At 47.4% G+C, this 9,413-nt stretch overlaps 1 protein-coding gene across 1 annotated transcript; it reads right to left on the minus strand.

Moving 5' to 3' along the window:
- Window positions 1-1,714: 1,714 nt before the first annotated feature.
- On the minus strand, window positions 1,715-8,213 carry skida1 (SKI/DACH domain containing 1). Its single transcript, XM_084048545.1, has 2 exons — window positions 2,597-8,213; window positions 1,715-2,526 (listed from the first exon to the last, which is right to left on the minus strand). The coding sequence occupies exon 1, from the start codon at window positions 7,913-7,915 to the stop codon at window positions 5,351-5,353; it is 2,565 nt and encodes an 854-aa protein (XP_083904671.1). The 5' UTR covers window positions 7,916-8,213; the 3' UTR covers window positions 1,715-2,526; window positions 2,597-5,350.
- Between the last annotated feature and the right edge of the window lie 1,200 nt (window positions 8,214-9,413).

Here is a 9,413-nt window from a genome sequence, read left to right on the forward strand (position 1 = left end):
AACAAATGTTTGGAAGATTTTGAATTGTTTAACTTTTTTTTTTACATAAATCTTCTCTTCTGTGGGGTCCATGGCACAAAACATTTCAGATGGGGGTCCATGGCCAAATACATATCAATTAGGGGGTCCTTCATGGCACGAAAACGTTTGAGAGCTACTGTGTATAGGTTATCATTATTCCAGCCAGGCATGTTCACAATCAACACGGTGGTCATATGCATATATCTGGTCAAATTGTCACAAACCTATAGATATTACAAACACAAATAGCCTATCATAAATGTTTGTGGAACTCGACACACGGCCTTTGTATGATGGTCACGAATGAAACCTCTCCAATGCATACTTTTATAGCCTATAGACTATGTTGCTGTCAAAACTCACCGTCTCTATCCCAAAGGTGTTATAACCTAGTTATAACCCCAACTATGAAATAAAATAGTCCATATAAAGACTATATCTGCACTAATAAACTACAGCACACTGACACCTGTTTTCATGCCTGCGTTTTTGTGTGTGCGTGCGTGCGTGTGTGCGCGTGCTCACGCGCGGTTTGCCTGCCGTTGCATCGTGGCTTTTAAGGCGCTAAAGACCAACCCACTCGTGTCCTAAAGCCCTGTAGTGTGCTGGGATTCATTCCCTACGTTGGGAATTTAACCCATAGGCAATTTGACGTAAATAGGCCATGGAAAGTGCTGATTCTTCTATGGATATTTCGACGCGGAGTTAGTGCAGCTTTCTGCGGGACATAAAGTTTGGTAAATGGACAGCTTACTGTTCTTCTGTCTGTGTTATGTAGGCCAACATTATTGTGGCTTGCGGTTTATTTCCTCTCAGTTTAATCACCACTATGTGACCAGAAACATTCTAGCCTCATGGGAAAGTGCACTATTGTTCCAATGTAGACTAAATATGGCAACCCAAGGGTGAGTTTTTCCGCATTTTTACAAAGAAAATAGCTAAATATGAGAGAATGACTAAAATGTCATTCTCATCGTGTAAATCTCTATGCCCAGTAGTCTGCATGTGTTTTCAACCCTTTAGACCAAGGCATTAAAACGCTTTTTTTGTGTGCATTATATAGTGTCTCCCTCCTCATCTGTTTTACATTGGACCGCCCCCCCCCCCCTACCACAGACACTTTTTTTGTGTGGCACCTAAATAATAACACACACACACACACACACACACACACACACACACACACACACACACACACACACACACACACACACACACACACACACACACACACACACACACACACACACACACACACACACACACACACACACACACACACACACACACACACACACACACACACACACAATCATGTGCCAACAGGAAGGCATTCATCTGAATTATAATTGTATACATTTAGTAGCCTACCATATCTTGCTGTTGTAAGTCCAAAACAGTTCATTTTGTAGTATTATTTTAGAAATATTTTTAAATAGTGACAATAGCCAATCTACACCAACACTTAGATCTGTTATTTTCACTACTTCTGTGCAGCACTCTTACATGATAGGGCGTTAATTTATGAAACAAAACAAATGGTATATGTGTAATTAATGTGCATGTATAAACATTTGTAAACAGAAATAAAACATCATTGCTATAACAACACAGCTTCCTCCCACATGGCCAAATGATCGTGCCCGTCAAAAGGAATGAGAACGCAGTCTTTATATTCACACTCAGTCGCGTTTAATGAATGCTTCATATATTCAACAACAAAAGAGAAGGAAGGGGAAAGTGCTTCAGAAATCCACCATTCAAGTTTCCTTTTCGAGTGCATTTTGTCCTGTTATTCACAACAAAGTCAATATACAAAAAAAAAAAAAAAAAACTAGAAAGAAAATCACAAAAATAAATATTCTGTTTCATATATAAACAACCAGTGACTTCAAATTTCGTGTCAAAACCTGACCTCAAGTATTGAATAAAAAAAGCTAGGTAAAAGAGTGAATGGAGGGTCTAGGGGGGAGAGGAGATGGGTGGTGGGGTTGGGGTCTGTAGTTGCTACACGATGCAATTGTTTACGTTGAGGGCGTCACTGTCACACATCTATTTGTCTTAACGGAGGGTCCCCTCCCAACACGCCATTACCACATGCACACCCCTCAGCGATGAATTGCAAATTGCTGCGTGAGAATAGGCCAGTCTTGTGGGGGTGGGTGGGGGGGGTCTCTGTGTGTGTGTGTGTGTGTGTGTGTGTGTGTGTGTGTGTGTGTGTGTGTGTGTGTGTGTGTGTGTGTGTGTGTGTGTGTGTGTGTGTGTGTGTGTGTGTGTGTGTGTGTGTGTGTGTGTGTGTGCGTGTGTGTGTGTGTGTGCGTGTGTGTGTGTGTGTGTGTGTGTGTGTGTGTGTGTGTGTGTGTGTGTGTGTGTGTGTGTGTGTGTGTGTGTGTGTGTGTGTGTGCGTGTGTGCGTGTGCACCCTCGCTGTCGAAAGCGCAGCTTTCTGGGGGCGAACCCTCTTCGTCCTATGCCGTAGATATGCTTTTGACACGCGGATTAGACGCTGAAAGCTGCCCCCCTCCCCAACAAACACACACACACACACACGCACGCACGTACGCACGCGCACGCACGCGCGCACACACACACACACACACACACACACACACACACACACACACACACACACCACACCAACCCTCCATTTTACAAAACCTACTCGCGAGAGGAACCTGATTGTTAACGATCAAGCCATTCTTTTTAGGTTGGAGGTGTTGATGAAACGCAGGTGAAGCTTGTATCTCCTCAACGGGAGCTTTTAGGCAGCAAAGTGCTTTTTTTCTTTCTTTCTTTTTTACACTTAAAAGTAACACTCAGTGTGTTGCTGCTGAGTGAGACCTTGTATATGTATGGGCCCTTTAATCACACAGCTAAACATCTACCACATGTAGGCTACTCACATTGATCTATGTAGGCAGGGCGAGAGAGAGATTTGTACATTTCTTTACATTCACCCGTCAAATGGTCAAAATGATGGCTGCAGCGCTCTGAATGACATCATATGCACTGTAAAAACCCTGTGTTCATTTTACTCTGGGTGCACTAATGTAACCAAATTGGCCACCAGAGTTACAAATGGATAAATTAAACACTGAGGATTTTACTGGGAGCTGTGGCACAATGGACGCAGGGCACGTCCTCCATAATAAAAACAAAGGAAACCCCTTTTATCTAAAATATCTACATTTGGATGTAACTTCAGTCGTATTAAATATTCATATTTGTCCTGTTCTTTTTTTTTTGGTGGAGTCTGTTTTTCATTGATGCCCAAAGGCAAGGCTGTTGAATTTGGGGGTGAAATAAAACTAGTCAGTGTTACATTCACTGAGCGGCCATATTTCAAACACGTGAACATGATTTGACACACGAAAAAAAGAGCAACATTTTGACCTGTCAAAAAGGACATTTGCTGACCTGATTCTGGGCTTTTTCCCCCTCCTATTTCTCAGAGAGAACAGTCCATTGTTAACTATTATGCTATATATTGGATCGTGGCCTTGTTTTGGGCTCATGAGCTAACTAAAATAGACAAGTCCCCCTAAATCAGACACAAACCCCCAATCAGCACTTTGGGGGTTAGGAGGGAAGTTGAAATTAAATTAACTACAGCCAAAATGTTAGAAGCATTGTCTCAGAAAGTAACTTCTGTCGGTTAAAGTCAAACAATGAATAGGCTACAAAATAGGAATCAAAGCTTGAGCCTTTTGTCCACATGAATATTAACCACCCCTTTTTTCTTTAGCATTTTCCAGACATTTATGGTCTAGCCTAAAATCCTAAAGCTGAAACCAGACCCCCAATAGTATCAAAGTGCAATGCAAGCCCTCATATCGTTTTGTGCTTTCTCGCATTGTTCGAGTCTGTAGCCACTAAGCTACAATGTGTTGCAGGATGTTGTTTTGGTATATTTTCCACGGGGGCTCCTGCAGGCTATACAATATCACGCCTGCATTGTCATTCTCCACGTTATATAGCACTTAATTCGGAACAATTCACATCGTGAACGCCAACACACAGACTCACGTGGCAAATCAATGTGATATGCTCTCGAATTCTGTGAGCTAATGGATTTGTGTGGGGAAGGGGGGGCCCTAAGCACTTAAACCCTGCCTAACATGAGAACTAACGGCGTGATATGAAGGCCTGAGCCCCCCACGCGTTTGATTGTCTGTACATAAGGCCTGTGTTGTGTCTGGGCCTGTTATGGCGCTGGCTCTGTGTGTGCGTGTGTGCGTGTGTGCGTGTGCGTGTGCGTGTGTGTGTGTGTGTGTGTGTGTGTGTGTGTGTGTGTGTGTGTGTGTGTGTGTGTGTGTGTGTGTGTGTGTGTGTGTGTGTGTGTGTGTGTGTGTGTGTGCGTGTGTGTGCACGGTCAAACATGCAAACCCAGCCAGGAAATACTCTGGAGAAATCAAAACAAGACTGAAAACCAGATCACAAGCACCCAAAAAAAAGAGAGAAAAACCCACAAGCACCCGGATCCAATCCCTATGTCGTTTCTAGCGAAGGCTTAGCTGTGAACACGCACAGACAGACATTGATGAGCCTATGTTTTTGCTTAGAATTATGTAGAATTGGGACAATTCGACATGGAGCTGTGTGGCAAGCACATACCATATCCTACCATTCCGTTAGTCATCATACAAGAAAGGGGAGAAAAAAATGAAATAGACGCAGTGGCACAAAAGGGGAAACCCTGATTTTTTTTCTTTTCTTTGTTTGATTGACTAGAACCAAACTTTCCCTCACTACAAGCCCAAGACCAAAAGTGGCCTAAATATCACATGGAATGCAGTGATTTTTACGAGGTGAGGGGTCCCCCCTCTCCTCTCAAACACAAAGCACAACCCTGGCTGAAAAACCCTGGGCTGCTTATACAATCCAACAGGTCGAGCATAAAGGCGAAGGAGAAACAATTAATTCCAGAAGAAACAGTCAAGTAAACACATTTTGCAAACCCATGTAGCCTATTGCTTTAGGATTTAGTATAGCTTATTTAAAGGTCGGTTTTCAGCATAAATCCACCAGTCTCACGGTCCTCTGTTTTTTTTTTTTTTTTTGAGGCTCAAAAAGAATCTGGAGCATATCCATGAACACACTTTAAAAAAAAAAAAAAAACGGCCGGGGAATGTAAATAATCCATAGATTCGAAACAGTTGAGACAATTAAAAGCAACAATGGTTTCAAGCCATCTGTGTGCTTGCCTCTGTCCCATTAAGACTGGCAGAATATAGATTATTTTCTCCATCGGGGGTTTCTATATAGAAAAAGCGATGGCGGCGTGTTTCTTTCTTTCTTTTTTTTCTCTCTCTCACAGAAAAGCCTCAGCGTTATTTCCTGGTCCTCTGTGCGTGTGGGGGAGGGAGAGGCAGAGGCTGGCCGCCTGGCTGCCATTGCCACACGGGGTGGGAGAGAGGGGGCGGCCGGGGGTCCCTCAGAGAGTTCAGGGAGTAAGCGGGGCACAGATCCCCGTCGCTGCCGACCACGAGCGACGGCGGAGACGGGAAATTCGCCATGAAGCTGAACGCTTTCTTCGCCGGCGACGCCGCTGCTACAACACCAATGCCGACGACCGCGCGTTTGCGTTTACTAGTCCCGGATAAATCCTGATCGGTGGATCCCTCCTCGGAGCGAGAAAAGGAGCCCTTGTTGTTGTGATCGACCTTATTATTGGACGCGTTGTGTTTTGCTGATGTTTGCGTCCTCGGAATTCCGCTTTTCTTCCCGAGCACCAGAGTCCTGTAGTTTTTCCTGACCCTCGCGCCGTTTTTGTAGTCTCCCTGCTCGGGCCAAGGAGCGTCTTGAGTGGTCCTGCATTCCTGAGAGGGAGAGGGGGCCCCGGGGGGCCCGCGTGGGACCGCAGCACCGTCCTCAATGGCTTTAGTAGTAGTTGTGTTGTTGTTGAAGGCTTGTTTGATGTCACCGCCGGGGTACACCGCCGGGCCATTGTTTTTCTCCGCGGCCACTTTGCATTGGAACGCAGAGGTTTGGTACGAATACTCGTACTCGTCATTGCTCGAGTCCTCCACTTTGATTTTCACATTTTTAAAGTTGAAGGGGGATGTTTTGCCCGCTAGTGCTGCCCTGTCGCTGTCACGGTGCGGGGCCGCGGTGGTCACGGGGGGCTCCTCGGCTTCGGTCTTTATGGTTTTGAGCGGGGAGGGTGACTTTTTTAGGTTGATGGTGGTTTTCACGTCGCTTTTCAGATGTGCGGCCAGTGAGAGCTGGTTGTCGGTGCTTTTGCAGGGCTTGGTGTCCTTGTCGTGGGCACAGTGTGAGCTCAGTGCTGAGGGACATTTGTTCGGATGCCCCTGCGTCCTGCGCGGAGGAAACGTTTGATTCCAGTTCGTGCGCTGTGTATAGTGGGCTACATCCACAGGCTTGACTCTCTTTGGATCACTGTGCCCCTCTGAAAAATGTTCCCCCTTCGACTCAGAGAAAAAGCTCTCCCGAACATCGATCAAACTGAATTTTGGGGGCTGCAGTGGCCCCATATCCTTTCTAATGTCGCTGCTAAAGTCACATTTTGGACCCTTTTCCTGTCTACTGGGGTCCAGTAATCCCAGAGAGCCCTGTGTCCTGTGCTGCTGCTGTTGGTGGCTGTAGTGAAAAGTAGGTTGTAGTACCAGAGGCGCTTTAGTGTTAGTGACACTTTTGGTGAGGTTGGTGGTGGTGGCGACCCGGGCTCGCCTGAACCGAATGCTCTGAACCGAGACGCGGCTGGACACCGAGCTGGAGTCCGAGTGAGACGAGCTCTCCTCCTCCGAGCTGACCTCGGAGCTCTCGGACGGACTGTCATCCTCCTCCTCTTCATCGGAGCTCCCGGAGTTGCTGCTCGTGGAGAAACTAGAACCAAAATCCGAATCGTTGTTGGCCCCGTCGGAGTAAGTGCTGGACTCCGTGTCACTGCTGTAGCTCTCGAGGAAAGCGGTGGGCCGGTGGTGGTGGTGGTGATTGGGTCTGATGGGATCCTGCAGGTAAAAATCGTGAGCCAGGTGAAAAGTGCCCAAAGTCCCGTTGCTGGACGACTTGGCCTTGCTGCAGCATTTGGGGTGCACGACTAGCACCGGGGGGTGGTGTGAACTGTGTCTGCTGCCGCTGCGGCCGCCGCCCCCCCCGTCGCGCCTCCTCTTCCTCCTGTGAGTGTGAAGTAGGTCGCTGCTGGATGCGCCGATGGACTGCGCCGCTATGGCGGAGTGCAGCACGGGCTGCCGGTGGTGGTGCGGCGGCGCCGCGCTCCGGAAAAACGAGTGTCTCTGGCTCAGCGTCAGGCGGTTCCCGGTTGTCTGAGGCGTTTCATAGTTTTTAAAGGGTTTGCATTTGGACCTGGGTGCCGGATTGCCGTCCCGGCCGCGGGATTTGCTGTAAAATTGAGGTAGTTTGGAGGAGTCGGGCGGCCCGCCGGGCGGGACGACCTCTCTCCTCCTCGCGGGTTTGTTTTGGAGTGACAGGCTCGGTGGGACGCTGTGCAAACTGAGCCAAACTTTCTCCTGTCGCCACAGCCCGGCGTCGTGATGTGCGTCCGGGCCGCCGGGCCCCTGGCGTGCGTCCTGTCCCGGGGGAGCCGGCTTCACCTTTCTTTTGTTGGATTTCAACACGCGCTCCGTCTTGCAGGAGAAATACAGAGCCTCGACGTCCTCGCGCGATATGAGCGTGCACTTGGCGGCGTGGAAAGCGATCGAGTGTATTGCTTTGAGCCTCCTCAGCTCCTCCAGGTCACAGTGGTGCTTCTTCACGTTCAGGTGGTCCATGCGCTTGTGCACGGTGGTCCGAGGGATGTTCTTCAGGAGGTCGGTGAAGACCTGAGACAAGGCAAACATTTGCTTGCCTTTGATGAGCAGGTACCCCAGTTTCACTCCCTGCATCTCCTCGAAACCACACTCCAGGTCCCCCATGTTTGGCTGATCTGCAGTGTGTTAATCCATGTATTATTTTTGCGATATTATTGTCCTCTGCCAAACGAGAAGGGAATAGCCTGGTGAATTTCAAGGGGCTTGTAACTCAAGGCATCCTGGTGATGATGCGTCCTCACTGCTGCGTCATCAAATTGCAAACTTTGACATAATAAGAGTTTAAATGGAGCCGGCGGCGGTGTTTTAATGCGTTGGATGAGCCGACGGCATCCAGTGTCCATGCCCTCGGCCCCGGTCTGATGGCATGGTGGAGGAATGCGACGGGGATGGATGTTGTCCACCAAAGCCGGATTCTCTGCTCTCTCTACCTGCCTGCCTCTGCCGGCTCCACTCCCCTCTGGTCGAGAGCTGTACGAGGGGTAGGTGTACGAGAGAGAGAGAGAGAGAGAGATAGAGAGAGAGAGAGAGAGAGAGAGAGAGAGAGAGAGAGAGAGAGAGAGCAACTAACAGTGCGGAGGGAGGGAGGGAGGGGGAGAGAGAGAGAGAGAGGGAGAGAGAGAATAAGAGCTAAAATGCAGCTGGTATTCGTGCTGCTGGTTAAGCCACAAATAAAATGACAAGGGGAGGTGCGCCCAGAGCCCAAAGACACCTTCATCAATTAATGTTCCCGTAGTCGACGCTGATTGGACGGCGCTGACAGGTGATGCAATAAAAATGGATATTCAAACCGACCCCCCCCCCCCCTTCCACTGCCCCGTTTGCACCCCTCTCTCTCCCATATATAACATTCTATATCCGCAACCACCGCTGCTTAAGAAGAGAATATAGCCTATGACAAGTTCATAACGTGATAGCAAAAGAGCTACTATATGCCGTTTCTAAGTGGACAAAGTGGTGCGGGCCTGTATGGCCGTGGTTCTCAAACTGTTTAATTTCAAGCACCACCATAACTCTGTTCCATTTGTACACTCTCGGAGTTACAGATAGGGTCCATTTGGGACCCCCTCATGGTACACTGAGGGTCCCTGGACCCCACTTAGAGAACCACATGCTGCATGGAATGACGGCTTGAACCCACTGGGTCCACATCGAAATACACAATATACCCATTCCCAATCCAACTAATTAAGCTAAATGTGTGTTTAACCTAAGCCTATTCACGTTGACTATTTTACATGATCTGCTGTGGCGCAGTTCACTTTAATTGACAAGATTTTCCAACTCAACAACCCGTTTGCCAGTTGCTCTGTTGCCGTGCGGCCAAGTCACAAAGTCACAATTCATTTTCTTTTGTTTGCTACTATATATATATATATATATATATATATATATATATATATATATATATATATATATATATATAAGAACCTTTTCCTCCATAAGATTGTCATGGTCCATATGCCTGACCTATTTTACGCCTGGTATTTGTTCACACTGCGTATTTCATAGACCTACTCATTGTACGACTGAGGAACAATGTGTTTTAAATGTTTTTCATTTCCTCCCCCGAGAACTTTCTTCTTGACCATTTCTAGTGTTT

The sequence above is a fragment of the Gymnoscopelus microlampas genome (genome assembly GCF_963454915.1).
Source record: "Gymnoscopelus microlampas genome assembly, chromosome: 22".
Lineage (NCBI taxonomy): Eukaryota > Metazoa > Chordata > Actinopteri > Myctophiformes > Myctophidae > Gymnoscopelus > Gymnoscopelus microlampas.